The sequence below is a fragment of the Heliangelus exortis genome, chromosome 2 (assembly GCF_036169615.1).
Source record: "Heliangelus exortis chromosome 2, bHelExo1.hap1, whole genome shotgun sequence".
Taxonomy (NCBI): domain Eukaryota; kingdom Metazoa; phylum Chordata; class Aves; order Apodiformes; family Trochilidae; genus Heliangelus; species Heliangelus exortis.
Genome location: NC_092423.1, coordinates 70,059,668 through 70,082,735, shown reverse-complemented (window position 1 = coordinate 70,082,735; position 23,068 = coordinate 70,059,668). Strand labels below are relative to the sequence as shown.

The 23,068-nt window shown below is 42.1% G+C and overlaps 1 protein-coding gene across 4 annotated transcripts in view; it reads right to left on the bottom strand.

Moving 5' to 3' along the window:
• Positions 1–2,875: 2,875 nt before the first annotated feature.
• Positions 2,876–23,068, bottom strand: part of RNF152 (ring finger protein 152) — a 43,351-nt gene continuing 23,158 nt past the window's right edge. For 3 of the 4 annotated variants that reach the window (XM_071736622.1, XM_071736623.1, XM_071736625.1), the window contains one exon: positions 2,876–7,653. In XM_071736622.1, coding sequence (XP_071592723.1) covers positions 6,746–7,357 — 612 coding nt within the window. In that variant the 5' untranslated portion in view covers positions 7,358–7,653 and the 3' untranslated portion in view covers positions 2,876–6,745. Of the gene's footprint in view, positions 7,654–13,335; positions 13,440–23,068 lie in introns of those variants that run through there. The other variant, XM_071736624.1, reaches the window with a different exon arrangement.

Genomic DNA, 23,068 nt, shown 5'->3' with positions numbered 1-23,068 from the left:
GAGGTCACAAACTTCACAATGTCAGCCTGAATTCAAGCCATCTTGCAGGGGAACATTTAGGTATAATCAAGATTTCTCTCAAGCAGATGCAAACCTCAATGATTCAGATCTGGTCAGTTCATGCAGACACCTACAGTGCTCCCAAAACTTACCAGCCTGGTGACAGCACACTGACATCTCCTCATAATTCTCAAGATAAGCAAGTAAATAATTCTCAGCATGAAACCACTCAGATTTCTCTGTTATTTGATTTCCTCCATTTCTAAAACTGAACCAGAAAGCTACAGACCTCTTATTTAATCCTACTAGTTCCTTTTTCTTTTTAGCTGTAACAAATAGTCAGCTGTACCAAATAGCCACTTCTGTTCCCAGCTGCTCAGATCTAATAAGTTTCAATGAATCTTGTCCGTAGTTGTTTAGCATTACCAACATTGTCACCTTGTTTGTCCTGTAAAACAGCCACCTGCTTTTGTACAGTCAACATGCATGCAAATAAATTGTTTTTACTTTAAACTACATGAGACACACCAAGAATTCAAGGCATTGCTTCCTTTTTATGCCAACTTCTTCCCGATTAACTCCTGTTCAGCTTGTGTCTGAGTCCCCAGCTTCAGTGATGATTCAGCATCCAAAAAAAATTCTGCACACCCATCAAGTTTTACAGTTAAGTGGAAAACTACATTTTTGAAATAGGCAGCTTCCCAGCTAAAAGGTGTTGAAGAAAAAGCAAGATACGGAGCTTCACTGCCATTCTTGAGATACAACTTGACAGAAATGACATGTGCAGGCTACTGCAAGACATGCCTGATAGATGTTTTTGCACGTACAGATCTGAATTTCAAGGCTACTGACTAATTGTTATTTCCAGGTGTCATTCTCCTTCTACACCCTTTTGCCACTCTTTCAAACCAGTTCAGGTGCAGTCTGTAAAGCTGGCTTCTAGCTTTGAGGAGTGCTTTATGCAGTGCTGCGTCAAAAGACCTCCACTTGAACCCTAACCCAAAAGACCCCTCACAAACTCATAAGCTCAGGCATCTGGCTGTTCCCTTTTGGGTAGACATCCCAGCCTGAAGGAACAGTACACTGATGTGGCTCCTCACTTGAACCCCACACAAGACATCACCTGTGAAACAGTGTGTCCCATCCACCAGTTGGTCTGCAGGAGACAGTTTGGAGGGCACAACAATTCATTCCTCACAAAATCCAGGTAGCAATACCTAGGTTTCATGCTACCAAGCTATCTCAGCACCTCATCATCCCAGCATCATAAGGTACTGTGTGACCTTCCTGAGATTTAAGTGCCCAAGGCCCTTTCTTCACCTGCTGTGTGCATACCCTCCTCAGCATGGAAACACATCCCTGTGGTCATATGGGCAGGGGCTCCATGCATACTCAAGAATTCCCATTTCATTCCCATGGTTAGCTGCTTCATTCTGATACAGATGAGGAAAGTGAAAACAGACTTGTGTAGATCTGAAGGGAAATACTGGACCTATAGAGGGATAGGAAATATTTTCTTAAGGCTGTGGACCTTACTTAGTTCCTCAGAATTGCGTCTGATGTTCAGGAACATTCTTAGCAAAAAAATTACAGGAAATATTTATAATTAAAATAAAATTGTATTGAAGCAGAAGGAAAAACTTGAAAACTGCATTTTGTGGACACGGAGCATTACATTTTACTGAACTCCGAAGATAATTTTTTTCATTAGAGATGCTCAGGGGCAACTTAAGAAATGTCTGTAAAATCATTCAACTTGAGGATGAAGCAAGCAGCTTTGCTTGCTGACACGAACATGCAAGAGGTGAAGTGACACAGAGAAAGAACACAACAGCCCCAGCTGTCAGGCCTACGGACAATGAATAGCACCAGAAAGGTCACCAACTGTAAATCCACTGCAGCATTTCCAAACTATCTTGTCCTACTGAAGCTCTTGCATAAAAACCTTTGCCTTGAGGGCCAGCAGATCCTTCAACAGCCTCCCGGATGACACTGGAACTCACTTGCAGCCACATGTTTTCTTCTCTCCCTCCCCCCTCCATCCACCCGTAGAGACAAAAATGCTGAAAATAAAAAATCTGAAGCCACGCTTTCTGCACAGCAAGGATATGGAAACCTTTGAACCCCAACATTTGAGATGTGTTCCCTTGGCATGTGAACATCATCTGCAGTGCTCACGCAAGGGTCTCATGACACCATCTCGTGACAGCAGTCTGTGTACCCTGGAGGCAGCTTAGCTGCAAATGGCAGGTTCAGCCCCTTTCTTTGACTGAGAGGAGGCAGCATCTTCCTCTACTTGGCATTGCTGTAAGAAGATCCAGTGCATGTAGAGGCTTGGATCAGTTTACACAGTAGACTGGTGCCTGCACCTTTTGATACTGAGACATCTACAGAAGAGCTCAAACCGTGTATAAATTGATTTTGATAATTGTAATACAGCCACTGCAACGTCAGTCATCTCATCGATACTCCAGAAAATCATCTGCAGTGTTAGAAAGGTTGGCTACCCAGGGCTCCAGCAATAGTAACATGATGAGGGGAAGGGAAAACTGGCGTGCCAGTCTGTACAATATCTGCTTAAATCAGGCCAATAATCCCTTTTAAGTAAACTTTTAGATCATTTTGATTACAACAGAAAAAAAAACAAGAAACGAAAAACAAACCTGTTGTGTGGCTGAGTAGTCATCAGCTATAATTCTGTATCCCACCATAATTAAAATGTGAAAACTCTTCATACTATTTACAACCCACTCTTACCTCTTTGCCTTAAAATGCAGAGTAGAATTTCAGCTACTCCCAACACCCTGCCAAATCCATTCCACCAAATCCCCTTCCATTTGACAGCAAAGTAGCAGAGGTACCATAATTCACTTGATGTCATTCTTCTCCTTCTAATATTTTATTCAGACTGCGCTTCATTAATAAAGATAAAACTTTGAACTCATGATTGCTCCATGTTTACAAAACATCCAGGCTCCTTTACATCTTGGTTAAGCATGAACAATCACTGAACACACAATTTCCTAAAAAAATCCCGCATACCAAAATTGCATATCTTGAATTTTTAAAATTCACTAAATAAAATTTCACAGAGTGAACCCTAAAGTCTGTTTGCCAAGAAAGCACAAGCCAAAACTGGAACTTGGGATCCTCCACAGAGAAAAACAAAGCTGGACCCAAACACACACATCCTTTCTGTTAAACAAGCAAATAAATACACATTCATACAGAGTAATTTGCTCTAAAAATGCAGGTGCTTCAGTAACTACCCACAAGTTTTCGCATAAATTTTGGCTACTAAAACAGTACTGGTGTCACAGTAAGTTTCCTTCCTTTTTTTGGTGAAACTGGGCAGTGATTTCTTACTGGACACCAGAGGAAAAAAAATAGCCCAGAATCTGATGATTTTGACAGAAGTCCAGAAGTGTTTCTCCACAGAGAAAAATTAAAAAGCCAAGGCTGTGTTGTTTTGGTTTGTTTTTTTAAAAAAATAAAATAAAATAAAGTTAAAAGTGTACATAGCAGTATCACTTTTTAATGCTAGGTATTGGACCAAGGAATGGGACAGACTGCACTGCATTTTTAAAGCAGTATGACTATTGACATACTTGAGAAACATTTTTACACTGTACATAACAACAAACTATTTAGTTCACTTCTATACAAGTCAGCAAAAAAGCTAGGTGAGCCAACATGATATGACAGCTGCAAATTTAAAATGATTTAGTCACAGTATAAAGCCAGAACAGAAACATCTCCGGAACTCCTATTTATAAAAAGGAACAAACGTACACACCGCGTGCACACGCAGGCAAGATTCTTGAGGTTTTACTTATTGCTCTTACACAAAGCTGTGAGCAGGCAAATGTCTGGATCAGAAATTAGGTCAAACGTGCATATCAGCAGGCACAAAAAGTACAGGAAATTCATATCAACGAATCAATGTCAACGTAATACAGGATGGTATTCTGCTAATATCTTACGTCATTAATACCGGATAAACTCCAGGTCTGCCTGTTGTACAATGTGTTATGCAGTGTGGTATTTTAACCTAATTTCTGATTTCTTTCATACTGTACCCTCCACTTAGGGATGAAGAGGGGTGGTTTTCAAGACAGCCATGCTCTGCACAGCCAGAGAAACCTTGGCCTCAAGAGCTTCAGTTGGGCAGGTACATCCAGAAGGAGGTTATCATTACCAGAATTCTATCTCCAGGATCTGCTCTTTGACTGTCTTGAGTTTTTGTGCAATCACAGACAACTTGGATAAACAGAAATTGGTGCAAAAGCCATCAGCACTGCTCTCAGAGCATCTACACGCTATGCACCATATGCTTCTGGTACACCCATCAGTTGCTACAGGGGATAAGGCAGTGGAGGGCTAAGTCCTATATCTGGTCAGTTCCTCAAGAGTCTTATGAAGGCAATTTTTTTTTTTAATTTTTTTTTTTTTCGTGGACTGGCTTTTTTTTTGCACAATAAGCAGCATAGCGTGGATGTCAGTAGAAATTTGCCTACCTACTGGCAACAACAAACTAGCACATTCACAAGACATATTTTGGAATTCCTGCTGTTCCCTACTGCAACCAAATTAAACATGCTGCGGAGAGGTGTCCATGTATTACAATACTCTTAAGTCAGGTTCAAGGCATACTGCACATGGGCCTTGCACAAAAAGGCATTGAATGTGTTATATAAGGATTATTTTTTTTTGCTGTGCTATGCGTATGTGACAGTAGATGAAAATCAGTACAATGCCTTCTCCCTCCATACATGTCCCAACACACACCATAACAATTAAGCACCTTATATGCTACTCTTTAGTTAACAGCAATGAGGAAGGAAATGGTTCTTTTGGAACAAGGAGGGGAAAAAAAACAGCACAAAGTTGGGGGTATGCTTCTGAGAGAAGTTCTAGCTGAGAATATTGTGAGCAGGCAGCCAGATTTTGAGACATAACCAGAAAAACACTGATGTCTACAGGGACAACTTGGGCATTGGATAGTAAAAACTATGTTCTCTAGAGTTACAGTATGGCACTAAACAACTTCTAATTAATTATTAGAAAGAGCAGTAAGTAGACAAGAGGTCACACGTGCAAAAACAACAAGTACAAATCAATAGCCTTTCCCATCTTATAAAAGGTCTGTCATGTGCCTCTTGATCTGATCCCTAAATCTCATGCAAACCTCAGCTTTCAGACTTGCCAAATATTCAAATTCACCCTGAGCTCTGTTTCATTACAAGCAGTACTACTAGAGCTAGCAGGACTGCTTAGAGCCATGAGCTACTGTAGTGAAGGTTCAGGATTTGGCTCTTTCCAAGTGAACTGCAAATGGCTGGGGTTTCATGACAGTCACAGGTGGAGGGAGACCCTTTCTGTATGTTGCCCTTTTTTTAAAGTCTGTCCTTAAAAAGACCAAGATTCATAAGACTGAGATGTGGGAAAAGGCTCATCCAGATATTTAGACACCAGGACAACCACAGTGGTTTTTAGGAGGGGTAGCCCACCCAGCAAAGGGTTAGTGTGGCCTGGGTTCTCCTCCCAGCTGACACTACCTCTTAACTAGATGATTACACATAAGGGTCCTTGGTCTCAGTTGGGGTGGTGAAGCTTCCTTAGAGCAACTCTTGTGTTATATCATCCATGTGTAACATGCAACAATGCACAGCTGCACCTCCTAGGAAAGAGGGAAGCAAAATAGGTTTAAATTCTTCAAAAATATTTAAGAAAACCCAACCTCTAAAAAAGAAAAAGTAGAGCAATTTACTATCATATCCTTGCTGGAAGAAGTCCTAGGACTTCTCGTGACCTACTTCTTTGCAAATGGCTATGAAGACCAGGTCACTGGGAGGCCCTGCTGCCAAATCAGAGGTCAAAGAGCTTGTCTATTGGTTACTGTTCAAAGCCATCCTTTGCATGAAGCCAGTTAGGCAGAAGAGTTCTGGCTGTATTTTTAGTCACTCCTCCTAACCCACTTTGCCTCCCTGCTTGGAAGCTCCTTCAAAATTAAAGATGCTGGAAGTGTCACTTCACTATAGCTGAAAAAACCGGGGGAAAAGAGTGGCAAAAAAAACCACACAAAGGAATGAAACAATTGCCTGTGAAATGCTTCCTTTAAAAACCTACTGAACAGCTTCCTAATTTGGTTTAATTGATGTCCTCTTGAAAATATATAAAACGCTTTACTAGATAAACAATTTCTTGGTTTTACAAGTCTCTCTTCCTCCCCCATTAAAAAATAATGCATGTGTGGACTGGTACTGAACACCTTGCACAGCAAAAACTCTCCTTCTATTCTACATGGAGCAGTTTTGATTTTAATCTACTGTGTTAAAAGAGCTCATACTGTATACTTTACAGTACAACCAGCTACCTAGATGCCTCTAATCTCATAGCATGGGTTAAAAACAAATAAAAAAAAATAAAAAATAAAGAAAAAACATCAGTGTAAGTAGAAGTCCCTTTGATAAATGATTATGGTGACGCATGCAGTCCTCTCCTCAGTGCCGCTGCCGCCAGACGCGATTTTCTCCGCGCGCTGCCAAGAGGCCCAACGCCACGCTGCCGAGAGCTGCGGCCGGGCCGCCGCACCACTGCCCCGGTGCACAGCGTTCTGCAGTCATTGGGCAAAGCTGCGGTGAATTGTCTCGCTTGATACCACCACCATCACCACCACCATCACCATCACCACCATCACCGGCCCAACCCAACCCCTGTGGGGAGCACAACCCCTCCCCCTGCCTCAGCCACAGGAGATCACCGTGAAGCGCTTGGAAATGCAGGACATGTTGTGGAGGACAATGCCCAGGAGAAAGACGAGGACGCAGGCTACCAGGATGACAGTGCAAACCCCTGACCAGGTGGAGCTTTTCACAACGCCTCTCCGGTCCGGCTCCTCCACACCCCCGTCAGCAGGAAGGCCGCCCTGCAGTGGCTGCTGCTCCGCCGGGATGGTGACCACCGCCAGGGACTTCTGCTGACTGCCGGGCAAGAGGCGGCAGCCAATGTCTCCCGGGAGCAGCGCCCTCTCCTTGGAGAGGGGCAGGGGCAGCATGTAGCACCCATTGCTGGGGAGTTTGATGAAGACAGGGGTGTGCTCCGAGGCGTGGGGGATCGCGATGACGGCGATCACCTCGGGGTCGTCGGGCAGCTGTGACACAGAGTAGCCCGGCGGCAGCTTGGTGATCCCGCGGCACCAGGGGCACCGCAGGTCCTTCTGGCTGGTCCTCATCTGCTGCAGGCACACTGAGCAGCAGGTGTGCTTGCAGTCCAGCAGCTTGGGCCGCCGGCGGGGACTGTAGTAGTTGAAGCAAATCTGGCACTCCAGCAGTGAGTCCTGGGACAGGGTCTCCATGGCGGCCGGCACAGGGAGGCACAGCAGGACTCCAGCAGAGCCCCACCTGGTGCCCCAAGCCAAGGAGCAGCACCAGCCTTCCTGAGGCTTCTACTCAGGGAAGTGTCCCCCCTTCCTGCTGTTTTCCTTTAGTGAAGTGTCCGCCTCCCTGGTGCTTCTTCTCAGGGCAGAGTCTGCCTTCCTGAAGCTCCTCAGGGCAGTGTCTACCTTCCTGATGCTTCTCCTCAGGACAGCACCAGGCAGAGGCTATGGAGAACACAGTAAGACCTCTGCCTGTGGCCTTCGCCTTTCAGTACCTGAGACAAAGAGAAAAATGTGAAGGAACAGGTTACTTACAGGAAACAGTGAAAACAGAAGAGTCAAGTTATGGGGGAATGAGAACTAGACCTTGTAGTCTGGTCAGAGAAACAATTTTGCAACCCTTAACAAGAAAGCAACTTCCCACTGGCTTCACCAACCACCTCCTTTTTCCTCTTTTTATTTATTTTTGTTTTAAAATCCCTGAAAACCTTTAAAGTCCAGCACTCACAGTTATATTTATAGCCCTAACAGGGGAGGCTGCAGTTCATTAAGTAGATCCTTCAGCATCTACCTCCTGTGACATTTGCAGGAGTTTTCAGCCCTTCCTGCACCTTTACAATTGTTCTCATTTAATCCCTTAAACGTCTGAGGATTTTTAGCTATTTGGCTTGATCGCTAAGCCTGCATACAGGGTGAGGGAAAAAAAAAATGTTTAAATGGATGTACTCAGGCTCCCGAACTTAACGACTCTGCATGAACGAGCAACCAAATAACTATACTGAAAAATCCACAATTGTGCACAACAAAAAGGAATGGCATGGCTTTCAATGAAATGAACTATTTGCCTGGTTACACGAGCAGTTTGTTGAACATGGCCCTCTGAACTATAAACTTCACCTGAGATAAAAGGCTCGGTTTAGTTTAGACCCACAACTACAAAGAGTCACAGAGAACAATCTGTTAATGCACTGCACTAAAGGCAACTTGTTACTAGCCTTGTTCTAAACTATTCATTATAAAGAGATTCTTTACATTCCGCTAGTTATTCCTTATAGCTGTGCAAGAAAAATATTTAAAGAAAAAAAAAAAAAAGAAAAAATAAAAAAGGCAACTGTGTTTACTTTCACAATGAGTTGCTTAGCTTTGTTTGCTTTTGGTCACTCCAGCACATGATAAATATAAAGAGGTGACATTTTTACAACTTTTTTCCCCTTCCTTGCTGTATTTGAAGAAGTATGAGCCTCAGTTTACATCCAGAGAAAACAATAAAGAAAACCCAAAATATCTGTGTGGTGACCTTCCATCTTCTCTTATTGCAATGTAATTCCCAAAACAGAGTTAACACTGAAGGACCACAGCTCTCAGAGGACTTTTATGTTTCCATACAAACAGTTCTTTCTCTTCATAGCAATGAGGTTTCAACATGCTGATCGATGGGTGACGTCAGTAAACCAGAAATAGCACAGATCAAGAAGAGAAGGCAAGCACAGAAGTGGGGCTGGCAATGCAGGACAGCCCTCTGGACCAGACTGTCCCATATCCCACTTCTGGCAGTCGCCGCTATTTGAATAAGAGAAACAACATACACGTCACCTCTTCAGATGCTAAGGACTGATACCACAGGCACTGGCAGAGCTGACCTGGCTGCTGATTTTGTAACAGCAGCAGATTTTGTCTCGCAAGGCACTTCAGCAAACACACAGTGACAATTCCATCTAAGGAGGGAGCAGGGGCTGCAGTTCTGAAGGCTGGGCTTGTGAAGCACAGGCAATGGCTGCAGGGGGAAACGGCACACGGCAGATGACCCAGCTGTACTATCAGGATGCTTTGCCTGAATGTGGCACAGAGGCTGCTGCTGGGAGAGACCCCCACCAGCATGAAGCCAGCACAGGTCTGTGCAGCACCTCCTCTGCACTGGCACGGTCTTACACATGGCATTAACACTGTGTGCAGAGGGAGCCACAGACTGCACTGAGAGAAGGTGGAAGAATATGAGTAGAGGTTTTATCTTTATCCTCTCTTTCAAGTTACTATGTCCACACCCCTGCAAAGAAAGACCATTAGAAAATTGAAAGACTGGCAAAGCAGCTTCAAGTGGAAGAGAGCTATCCACAATACTAGGCAATTCCTGACTGAAAGACACTTAAGAGGCAAAAGCCAGATTAAAAAATTAGTTACAAAAACTCAGGAAGGGATCACTAGAGCCATCACTAAAGTCCAGTTTTCAGCCACAACTAACCCAGTAGTTTTGCATATTGCACAGAAGTATGCATACAAAATCTTCCCAGTTGGGCACTTGCCCAAGCCAAAAAGCCTCTGTGCCTGGAAATTCAGAAGATAAGGCTTATGTTTAAAAACAGAGTGGAAGTACTCTGCAGACGTAAATCAGTATCTCTGCATAGCTCTGCCCTCCAGAAAACTGGTGACTTCTGAACTGATTGGTGAACTTCTCTGATCTCTTTTAGGTGTCACAACCATCTCTCTCCACTTACAGTGTGTAAGGTAAACCAGTTTCTATTGATGTGCATGTGGATGTGATCAAGATAATCTTTCTGACCTCATATCCTTGTCCAGAAGTCATATATTCATGGGCGATCAAGCCCCTCATCACCATCCCAGGGAGAGCCTTACAGTACAAGGTCAGTGCTAGGAGACAATGAGATGAGGTATTTGGAACTGAAGAGCCAAACAAAAGTCACCTCCAGGCAAACAGTGCCCTAAGGAAAAAGAAGAAAATCCTCCCCAACAAGATCTTGGCTGGTTTGAATGCTAAGTAATGCTGCAAAGCATTTCTCCAGGAGGTCAAAGTGTTAAAGCATTAGTGCAATCTGATGTCAGCATCAGCCAAAAGACACTGTTTCATCATCATATGTCCTCATCACCCAGTGATAGCCAAGAGGTGGGCGTAGGGGGTGGGGTGTGAGGGCAAGGGGAATGTCAACTGGAAAACAGGATGTGGGAATCAGAGAAGTCTGTTAGGGATATCTATAGGTCTCTGTAACAGAAATAGTGTATGTATGTGTGGAGAGGGGCACATATGTGGAATGGAGGGCTGGGGAATATGACAATGAAAACATATACACAGACATTCAACTGCAAATGCAAGCAGTGATTCTGCCTGGCACAAACCTGACAGCAACTGGAAGCTCTTCAGGGCTGAGATCTAACTATGGTAGCACAAATGAAAACTAACTGGGTACGAAGATCCACAAGGTCCAAAACTCAAGTGTCAGAAAGGTGCACAGCAAGAGCAAAGGAACAAAGAAGAGACAGGCCTTGCAAAGAAGCATCAGCACACCTCTTCCCTCTCCCCCTTGCAGTGGTCTGCTCAGCATCCACAGGGCTGCCCTTGGCCAGCAAGACGAGGTTTGCAAGCAGTCACAGAGACCCAGGGAGGACCCTTGCAAAGCTGATGACTCCTGCAGCAGAAGATCAAGGTACAGCCAGGTGGCTGGGAGCACAGCACAAATGTCCTCCTTGGAGATTTGGACTGCGCTCTGCCCAAGCCAGAAGTTTTAAGTTTTGAGAAACATTTGCATGACTCAAGAGCAATAAAGGTCTGGAGAATAAAACAGGTATTTCAGCTGTTTGTCAGTCACATTATCTGTTCTGTCAGTATCTTGTCAGAGGGCACATCAGAGCCCCAAGCCTTCTTTTTCTGGGTGAGCAGGAGGCCAGGAATGGCATGGCATCAGCTTCCTACTCCCTGAGAAGAAGGAAGAGGTCTTCTTCCATTGGTCCCTTGCAATTTGCTATTTGCAGCTTCCCAGCACAATGTAGTGCTGCAGGAGGTAAAGAGATGATGATCACTGCAGCTAGCATAGCACAGCTACAGATAGCAAAAGGAAAAAGAAAGCACAGTTTTGCTGCAGAGAAAGCTCTGCAAAAACCCTCATTATAAAATTGCTCCCCACCTGACCGGGTCAGAAAAGACAGCTGTTTTCAGAACCCAGTTCAGTGAAAGATACTGAATATCCATGTCAGGAGTTAGACAAGTCAGAGAACCAGGTAATGTAAAATCCTTGCCCATTGACATAGTATTCTTTCTACATAAGGACAGCCCCAGTGACACTAAGCAACAGAAACCACAGCCTTGAAGGGGCGGTGGCTCCACTGGAAAACTCCAATCTTTACACACACATCCTAACTTACGAGGGCCCAAAATTATATTTACTTGAAAGCCCAAAAAAAACACACGCTAACCATGCCTGTGGAATCTAATACAATTCACAAAAAATTAAACTTCATGTCACAGTATTTAAAGACTGGCTTCGGGGCATGCTGATGTAGTTAGCTGATCACTGAAAGAAAGCCTCAGAAACTTTGCACAGACTTGGGCACATACTTAGGCATGCTCTGCTTGCTGCATGGCAAGGTTAATAACAAGAGTTTCAGCGAGGCAGCGCACTGACGATGCTTCACCTTTCTCAAGGAAGGTTCATTACGTAAACTCCCCAAACACATTAAGAATTCTTTGACAGTATTACTGAGTATGAATGATTTATGATGAGGAAAGATCCATTCATTTCAGGTGCCCTTAGGCTGTAAAGGAGATGGGGGTGAGAGGGGAGTACTGTTCTCAATAGGGGAACTAATTGCAAGAATCATCTGCCGACAGATACGGTAGGAAACGTGTGCTAGAGTCATTTCAAGCAGCTAGTGAGGAGGAAGGAACATATTTAATATTTGGAAGTGTTTCTGATACAAAATTCAGCATCTGTGTATATTTTCAACAAATTCGTGTTTGGACAAGACACACTGAGGCAACTGCAAATGCCCAAAATGTACTACCAAATTTCTCCTGAATATCCTTCACTAAATGATCCTATTTATTTTTAGGCTGTTCTGTAGCACTAATTACCATAGTAACTGAGAAAAGCATAACGATTAATTAATTTATTCATCACAACACTCTTGTTAAGAGAGAAGTATTATCATCATTATATCCTTTCATCACCTAAGAAAAGAAGCGCTGAGAAACAAAGCAGTTGGTCCAAGGTCATACAAGCACCACCCAGATTGCCTCAAAACTCAGGACAACTTCTTCACAGTTCCACTTTTCACCTAATAAACCACCATGAAGAGGTGACAGAAACTGGACAGACTGTTTTTTTTTCAACAGTGACCAGCTGGCACCATCTCCATGATATGCCTGAGATTTTTTGTGTGTTTCATTGAACATGTCAAATTTTCCACAGATAGCAAAAATCATGAGAACCTGGGATCCAGAAGCTAAAGTGGACACAGTTCATCCACCATGTAGATTATAACTTAGAGACTCTGCATTTTGAGGGACATAATGCTAAATAATAAGACAACCAACTTAACCTATTCTTCTCTCCAGAATTACCTATTTTTCAAACACCTTCCTCTAATCCAGGCATCCTACACTCACCATCCTTTCCATCTAGCTATTGACAGTTTTCACAGAAATATTGCATAACAAACATAAGCATTTTAATTTGGCCAAATCCCTAACCAGTGCAAACTGGCCACATTCCTTCAGCTTTAGTCCAGCCCTTGCCAAGATGAGAATCAGGTGTACACATTCTCCCAGATGCATAAAGCCACAAAAAATAAAGCTGAGTGAAACTCTGATGTATGAGCCTACAACATCTTATGAACCAGTACCAGGGGATCTATGCTGATGGAGAACCTGCTCTGGATGAACCTGCTGTGGATGATCTCAAAGTTGCAGTTCAAACAGGACAGCAGTTGTTGTGTCTCTCTGGCAGATGAGGGGGATGACAGAAAAAGAAGCCTAGTTGCAAAGTATCATCCCACAGCATTTACCTTAGACATTGTCACCAGCCAGCCCTAGCAACAGGAGACAGAAGCAAAAAGGTTACTCACAGGAATAAAGCTAGATGTAGAAGTTTACAGTTTTGGAACAAAACCAGACCAGGTGAAAACACCAACCTTTATAGGTTGTTTATAGAAAACAGAGAGAGACTCACGTGCTGCTCCTTGTTCCATCTCATGTCGCTATCTGTGCTGCTCTCTCCTTTTATCTGCAAACTTTGACATGTCCCCATTCCCTGGCTCCAAGGACTTTATTTTGGTCAAATACAACCAGGAGAGGCTGCACTTTGTTCCAAATGCAAACACTACTAATCACCTACAACGTGCCAGGTCAGCAAACGACGGGTAACAGTGTCTTAGTGCTGAGTCAAAACAGTCCAGCTACACTCTTCAGACAGTTTCACTCCAGGTTCTTTACCAGCGAGAAACATTAGAAATCAAAATATTCCACAGTAACATGCTCATTTCACACAGGTGGAAACAGAATACAGGTATCTTTCATGCCCGCTCAGCCCCACAGAAACCCTCTGTGCAGGTGGTCCTGGAGCCCAAGAAGTGGAAGCTTGACCTGCTTCTCCCCAGCCCAACTCTATCACACCTGTAGGTTTCTGGCAAGGTCACTTGTGAAGCTGTCCCACAGCTACAGTTCCCTAAATCTCCCAGGCTCCCTCCAGTCTGGAAGAGCACAGAGGATGCCCAGGTATGGCTCTGCTCTGTTAGGTGGAGTGTGAAGATACTCCTCACCACTTCTGCTGCCTCCAAGTCCTAGCATTTCTCTTCCTGCAATGAGGGGTGCACTGTCAAAAAACATCCCAAGCCTAAAAATTTCTCAGCATAGGATGTAAAAAGGTTCCCTCCCAAACTGCAAATAAACAAAATCTCCAGCATTCAAAGCATCCCAAGGAACGGTGTTTATTTCTGCAGCCCACTCTGAGCACAACACTTGCAGGGCCATTAGCACTTCTTCAGTTTTGTTGGCTGCTCTTAATTGTGCCTGACTCACTCCTAAACCCCAGAGTGAGAGGAATTAAAAGCCAGGTTTTTCCACTGGCAAGGGAGAGATCCAATTTGCTATTCAAGCTGACAGGAATGGAGGTCAAAGGGGTGACTTGACTAGAAATGTGCCCCTAACTCCCTAAATAAAAGCAGCACCACTATATATTTATGACCAGGTCATAAGGAGCAGGTGATTGGCAAAGACAGATTTAGAACTTGCTTCCCTAACTTAAAATGAGATCACAAGTTAAATCACTAAGGCCAAAATCCCACAACCTCACAGGAGGAGCTTTGTCCAAGCAAAGAGTAAAAGCTACGGGCATTGAACTCAATCCTTATAACAGCTTTCAAATGCAATGCAACATCATCTTTCTAAGAGATTTTCATTTGTGGCAACATGACAGAATTCTGTGGCATTCAAAATGCTGGGAGAGGCATGAAGCACCTGATCACTTAAATGACAAATTTTCCTCTCCCATTAGAGCTTTATGCTTCATCTGCCATTGATATAATTTGCCTGATTGCTGAAGAGAAACTTAATTAAAAGATTCTTCCCTCCCTCCCCTGAGGATGTGATATTAGACTTACAAAATACACCATTGGGGAGGGAAAAAAAATTAAATAAAGCTCAAATACAGACATTCCTCACTGTTGCAGGTCAGTGGGTGATTGAGTGAGAATGAGCTTGAATTAGTGTATTAAGACACCAGCTTATCATTACAGGAGAGAGGGCTACAGCTCTCTGAGGTCATCGAGTAGGTTTTGATAAAAATAGGTCAAAATCTACCTGCCCATGGGCCTGAACAAAGAAGAAGAAAAAGGAGTCAATACTCACATACAATTGCCTGTACAATACAAAAACTGAAAACTCGATTTCACACATACCTCAGGAAACAGAAGCTCCTCAAATGAGACTTTTAATTGTTGCAACTCAGCTCTGTACCACACCTTGTATGCCCTGCCTGCTGAACATGCCTGGCACTCATCCACTGCAGCTTCCTGAGGACATGATTCCAAGACCCCCATCACTGAAAGGGATACCTTCACACAGATGCTCTAAAGGGCTGAGATAGTTAGGGGTTTGTTTTGCTTGGGTGTGGGAATGGGTTGGCTCTTTTTTTTTACTTCAGAAGAGGGAAAAAAAAATGCATCAGACCTACAGGAATCAAAATAATACATCCTTTTACATTGAAATAGGTGGGATTAAGAAACTGGTGGGAAGAAATTAAGAAATTTTAAAATATTAAAAATATTTTCTAATACAACACAACAGTAAGTAAGGAAATTCTCTCATAAACCATAAAGAAGCAGAATAAGGTTTGAAAGAGATTACACAGAGGGGGCAGGAAATCTTTTTTCATCTTCTTACCTTTCTCCTGAAATCTGTTAAGTGGTCAGCGCAAAGGAGTAAAGCCACCTGGTTTTCAGAGAAAAGGTCCAGATGTCCTAAGACAGAAGAACCATTTCCAAGAGCTTATCTTCACAAGTCAGGAGAAGATAGCCAATTAACAGGCCTCCTCAAAGTCAACAGCTATGTCATTTCCTAATGCAGACAAATCCAGGTCTTTGGATATTCTCAGAGCTCTGATAAGCGCTGCAGCTACTCCAAGTCACAACACTGGTCATTCTGGTTTGCAGACCAAAAAGAACTGGAACCAATCCAAAAGCTCCTTTCTTATTGGAAACTAATCATTCACCCTGTAACACTCTGTCAGCTAGTAATATTAATACCACCTTCAGTACCTGAATTTTGGGAACAGTCCAGCTCTCACTGCAAATCCGGATCACGAGCAGAGTTAAGACCAAGCCTGAACTGCATACATATTGATGATTTCCTATTTTGTTATCCTCCAAAAGAGATTTAGCAGGCTATACTGGATAAATAATTTCTTCCAATACTTTTTGAAACCACATGTTTCTGCCCATAACTATAAACACTCCACAAGCTCCAGTTCAGACAAGTTATGGAGTGCATGGCCTGTCATTAGCCACAGAAGTTAGTGGGATGACACATGCTCTTGAGATCAGTTGCACATTTACATTCTTAGCACACCATCCATCAACACAACCAACACAGAACCTGGTGTCAGCAGCCGCAGGCAGATCAAGGTAATCTCTAAGTGCAGATGCCTTTGTTTCCTCTGCACCACCCTGACAACGTTCAACCTGAGCAAATACAACACAAACCTTCCCAGAACAGCTGCAACTAAACCAATTTGTTGCACATCAGCTAACCCAACCAGCTTAACATACTCAAAACCCCAGTACTAATTTCAGGCTATTGGCAAGACAAGAAACTGACAGCAAGAAAGATTCTCTCTCCCTCATGCCCACAAACATGGGTTTGCCCACAAAAGAAAGGAGAAGACTGCTTGTGGATGGACTTCCAGGGTGAAGCCTAGAACAAAGCGAGAGGATATGAATCAAGTCTCTCCCCCATATGAACCAGCGCTGTTTGCAGACAAAAGTAGTCTTGCAGCTAAGCAATGCAGTATTCTTGAGGTCGATGATAACTCAGGCTAAGCACCACCACCACCCTGTTCCAATGGTTTGAGATGAATTACAGCTCTGCAGCTCAAAGCTCAGAGCTGCAAGCCTCCAGCAAGCTGGGATGGGGCACTTATTAGCTGCTCAAATGTTCAGGCACAGGAAGATAAACCATTCTCACCCATATTATGTGAAATCTACTGTTGCTTTCCTTCACTGAGATAATATTAAATTCCAAGAGCCACTCGTCCTTTGTAGCTACAAGAAGTTTATCAGACCTGCCAAGCTTTATCAGGTTGTCTTTCATTCTTTACAGTGAGTTTCAAAGTTTGGGCCAGTCATCTCTCATACTTCTGCCAGTCAAAACATGTTTTGAAATATTCTAGTGTGAAAACACCCTCCATTTGGCAGCACTTAGCTAACAGTACACAGCATTTTTGCTGTACAAAGGCAAGCAAATGCTCAGAAAGCACTGTTGTGCTACATCAGAGAAAAACAATCAAAATACAGACAACTGCTTCACCTCTTAATTTTAGGTCTAGCTCTGTGGTCCTTGTCATGTAACACAACATGTAGCACAAATTTGGATAACGAGCATGGTATTGTGAACGCACAAGACTTCATCACAATCCTGATAGTATAAGGCCATGGTGAGTTCTAAGCTCACATGATTATGAACAATCCATTCAGTACACAGTAAAAAGAAAGCTGCTAGTCCAAATTTTCTGAAAAAAAGCCTTATAACATGAATTTCAAAAGCCCCAAATCCCAGGTAGAACCCCTAACCTTCAGTCTCTGTCTTGCAAGCTCGTCTCATGATTTCCAAATGTGATTTAGAGCTAATTAAAGAAATGTACTTTTTAGAAGAACTAATTCATTGGCAGTTTCAGATCAAATTAAGCAAATACTTTTCTCCTTAGGCAAAAATGGTCATTTCCATTAAAATGTCAGCTTATTTCAACTTTCATTTCAGTTTGACTTTTCTTTCAGAAGAAGAAATTTATACAAAGGTAATTGAAAGGGCAAACAAAGCTTTTTATATGGACTCTGGAACAATTTTCCTTCTGATGTGGTCAACCACTGTGTGAGCCAGAAGTGTCACTTACTCACATCACTCCACAGCTGAATGCAGAGTGCTTAAGTTTAGCAATACACAACCTTTTCTTTGCCAGCCTAATGAAAGCAAATGACATAAATACAGTCCAGTTATCAGCAGTAGTTTCATAGCAACACACTCACAAAGACTATAATTCAGCTTTTTTGGTTGTTGGCCGAAGAATTAATTCACAACATGGACCATTTTCCACAGACAAGTCAAGTTTTATGATATGATCAAAGCCTGAAGATCACTACATGGCTGATGAGATTAGTGGCTTTTACAGGTGTTTCTTGTTGAGGATCTAAAAGATATTACTTTGAAAGGGTATGTTGCTTGGGGCTTTCCAAAGTAGCATAAGGAGCACATCCCAAAGTAATAAAAAACCGTCGAAGACACGTATCAGGTAAGTTTCACTACTTATTTCCAACATGTGTTACATGTAGCATCACACAGACTAGCACTTGGGAATCAAAGGTGCTCCTTAGGGGCTAGAGAAAGGGAGAAAGACCAAAAGTCAGTACTGCCAGTCTAGAATTGCATTGGAAGACATGAACTAAAAACTGTGTGTGCATGAAGCTTTACACATCTAATCAGGACTCAGATTCCACTCATGTGAGGTCTTTATCCCACTTTTTATTACAGTAATAGCTCTGTGTGCCTTACAGTGGTTCAATGAACACTGGAAACATCAATGCCTGTAACCAAAGCAACCATGCTGGCTTATGCCTATTGAGGATCTGGCCCACAGACAGAAAATCAGTGTCACAAAACAGATTTTTTAAAAAAATAAATTCTCTTTTCTAGTGCCAAAACAAGTTCTTGACTAGGATGGGGAAGGGGAATCATTCTGGACCCAGATTTACAGTGTGCCACAAACTATAAATTCCCTTGCTTTCGAGCCAAAATGTTTTCAGAATTATTTAGTTTACTGACATCATTGCTACTTTTTAGAGTTGGGTCAGTGTTTTTTCTAACTCCTGCTTAAGTGACTTCACTGTCAGGTGTCTTTTCACTTCAATGATTTCTGGGTTTGGTTTTTTTGCCAGCCACAGAAATTATCAAAACATTTTACTAAATCAAGACATAAAGAATAAATTACTTCATGAGGCATGGAATGGAAAAATCCTTTCCTATACTTTAAACCACTCCTTCATACTGTGTTCTGTATTTCTTAGTCAGTGAAGCTTCTGCCAGTTTCTTTCACACTGAGTTTGCAGGACACCTGCCAGAGCAAAGTCTCTGCCAATAAACAGGGTCCTTAACTGTTACAACAATTAATAAATTGATCAAGTATTAATATTATGATCAAGTAGAAATAATTATTACTGGGTTGATTAACATCCATGGTCTTTGTTCTGTGCTCTTACAGACAGAGCCAGCAGGTGGCACTCCAGAATACAGAGCGTAAAGCACCAGGGCTTGCAGGACCAAGAAAGCCAGTTCTGCTTGACTGTCCCACTAGCTTGCTTTAGCATCCTTCAGGAGGCTTGGTTTGGTTTGGGATGACTGTCTCCACTTTCTCACCCCCAAAAATCAGGGACAAATGTTGCCAGTCCCATCTTTTAGCACTGTTAAGATTATCCTGGTGCAGAATGGGATGCATCAAAAAGACGAGAGATGCACCTTGCAGTCATTTCCAGATGAGAGCAGGGCACCAGCACACCCAAAGCTCATTACATGTTCCTTGATGGAGGGGAGAGCTCCTACAGGGCAGGTAGAGTTGCATGGAGAGGTGGCAGTGTCTTACTGCCTCCCACCACTCTCCTTCATGCCTCCACACAAGTAGCAAGCTCAGATAGAGCTAAAATAATGCTGGGTTTCATTGCTTTAAGAGAGCAGCAGCAACAACAACAAACACACCCTAATCTCATGATTAAGAAACCAGTTTCCCTTTTGTTTATTTCTAGCTATGCCCTGTATATATATAGATATAGATATAGATATAGATATAGATATAGATATAGATATAGATATAGATATAGATATAGATATAGATATAGATATAGATATAGATATAGATATAGATATAGATATAGATATAGATATAGATATAGATATAGATATATATCAGCCACAGGATTCACCTGAAATGTTAGGAAGCCTCAGTATGGATTGGTAAGTTGAGGTGTGGTGAAGACCCCCACCTTCTTCTGAGCATTCGGCCTTACCACGTGCCCTCCTCCTGCAGCACAGTCAGTCAAACCATCACTTCTTCCAACCAAACACTGACTGTCAGAACTGTCAGGACCACTACTGTGTAGTAGTCTCCTTGGGAATGAGAAATAAATGCACTTCCAAGAGCTGTGCTTCACCTGGTTTTTGAAACTCTCGCCCAAATGTAAGGGCAATTACTTGTTTTGCTCTTGTTGGGAACCTTCCCAATCCTTCACTCTTCAAAACGAGGGTCTTTAAAACACTGTGCAACTGCAGGAGATAGGAGGAGGTACCCTTAAACACAGAAAGACATTTATCCTCCTAGAAAATGACATTTTAGAGAAAAGGCATGGAAGCCAGTTGTTTTGCTCAACTCTAGGCATCAGGCATAGCAGTCAACATTTAGAGAGGTAATGAACTGGCTCAGTTGACAAAGATGCAATTCCCAAATCATATTCCCCTGAAAAAGTTTAGAGTTTAAAACACTCTGAAGGTCATGCAACTGGGTGGAAAAAAAAAAAAGCCTGCATTTTTATAAGAAGTCTATGCAAATAGGGAAAATAACCAGCCCTCTTGCAAAAAGCACAAGTATGTACTGCTTAAACCCTCCTTTAAAGGCAAACCAGTGCTATGGGATACATTTGCTCATGTGGAAACGGCAGAAGAGATCTGTCAGAAAGTAATTTTCTTTCCTCTCCTGTACATGTCAGTGGATCACTGGCATTCCCCTCCTTCCACCCCCCTGAACTGACCCCAAATATAAATAGACACAAAACTGGAAAAGTTTAATGTCATCTCTGTGGATATGAGCAACGCACAGACCAAACAAAACGAGGCAAAGTAATGTGACCTCCTATCAGAAGGGCACCCACAATCAATGCCACATGATTTTTACAGTGATTTAGGAATTTCATTATATCTAGAATTCTAAACTTATTTCCTCACAAGCAACAAACACACACCTTTTTCCTTGATGGGTCAATAGCATTAGCAATGGGAAGAGGCACAGTTCAGCTCAAGGTACTATACACACTGCACAAGAGTTTCTCAGTACATGGTTTTAGAGCAATTATCTTTTAATACACAAAAGTGGGCTGATGGCACAAGACAGAGGATTGGGGCAACAACTCTTTCTTCCTCTTCCTTCTCAAGCTGCTATCCCAGTGTGGATCTGATTCATACAATATTCACACGTGGAAAAGCAAGTCATGAAGCATAAGTGTAACCCATACCAATCTCATCACTGAGCAGCAATGAAGCATGTAACTGTCTGGTGATTATCATGAGACATCAAAAGTATTTCCAAGTCAGAAAGTTGCAGAGCTTTTGCAGTATGAACTTACTTGATTCTCCTTTTTCCTTGATCTCCCTGGACAGATGCACAGATGCTGTCCTTGATATTCCACCCATCCGACTGAGAAACAAAACTAAGCCCAGGCTTCTTGCTTTTTGGTGCTACAAATTGCCTTCTCTAATGATCAACCCCTCCTGATAGAGAAGATTGCAGTTAGTGTGGTCTCTCAGAGGCCTTAATGCTCCAAGGAGCAAAACAAAAGTGTATTGTAAGCATGTTCAGAAAGGCGTGGAAAATTCTCCAGCACTGGCCAGTCAATAGATATGAAAAGGGCCAACCCCTTTGTAAATTCTAAATTCAAATTTAAAAGAAAATTATATATATATATATATGTAATATATATATAATATATAATATACTAAATAATAATTAATAATATAATAAATATATAATATACTATATATTTTTTATACGTGTACATATAACGGAGACAGGGGATCAAAGAGCAGAGGAATATTAGAATGGAAGCTTCTTGCTTTAAAAATTATCATTCTATCCACCTATACTCTTTTTTTTTTTTTTTTAGCTTGATTTTTGGAAATGAGCTCAGATTTTGACTTTCAGGCTCCTTAAAATAATAGTGCAGGTGCAAAACACAGGTGATAAAATGTGAGTAGTAGAACTGTGAGACCTGAGTACAGGCATGAGACCTTTTTTGGGAGAGGGTAATTATTAAATTATTTCGTTCCCTTACGTCTGGTTGCATTACCCCTCTAAAGAAAGCAGTTAAGGTCACCAAAATGCACAAGTCTGCTGATGGAAAAATGCTATTGTTCACTGTTTAAAAATAAAACACACACACACACACACACAAAAAAAAAAAAAAAAAAAAAAAAAAAAAAAAAAAAAAAAAAAAAAAGCACAAGTCTAGAAAATGAAACCTTTAAAAGAGTGATCTGAAAAATTCCAACTCAGCCTGACATCCTGGTTTAACATGGCACATGTTCAGGTTATATCCACCTCTGTGTCTCTTGACACTTGAAGAAGCAACACTTCAACAATCCTATTAAAGCTGTAGATTCTTATCACTTACCACTCTTCCCCATCTTTAGATAAAGACCAAGTGAAATCTCAAAACACTCAGCAAAAACTTTCAAAAAAGGCAGTTGCTGGATCTTTAAGACCACCTCAAAATCATCCTGACATGCCCCAGATTTCATGATCTGTTTTAAAATTCCCTTTCAACTGCTATTATTTGTGCTTTCTGTGGAAGTCAGACAAACAGGGAGAGTGGCAGCTTGCAAGAGGTTGTAAGCAAAAAGGCTTACTCTGTAAATCTGAAAGAATAAAAGCAACAAGTTTCTGTACACTTGACCTTCTTTAAGGAGTGTCATGGTTTTCTTCTGCAGGAGAGCTGTTAATTAAGCACTGTAACAGTAGCAACAGCATCCTTGTAAAAATAGTTCATTGCTTATTAAAAGCAAATTTGGGACCCATGCAACTTCACTGAAATCTCACTAACTTACTCCCCTGCTTCTGTCTTCTAGGCACATTTCCTACTCCACAGACTGTCAAATCAACCCAGCTTAGTATTTCTGTTGGCTTCTATTTTAAGAAGGGAACCTACTTCAGAAACTAAAATCTGAAGTCTGAAGAGTACTTTATTCCTGTTCCCAGTCTATCTCCATTTCACAATTCAGAAATATTAATGCCAAACCAGCAAGAGAAAGTCTCCTGAAATCACCATCTCCTAACCTGATGTACTTTCAACTACAACACTTTTGTTCTACAACAAAATTCTAGTATCCTTGTATCACTCTTACTACTTCAGGGCAAGCCCCTTAAAAAACAGTATTCT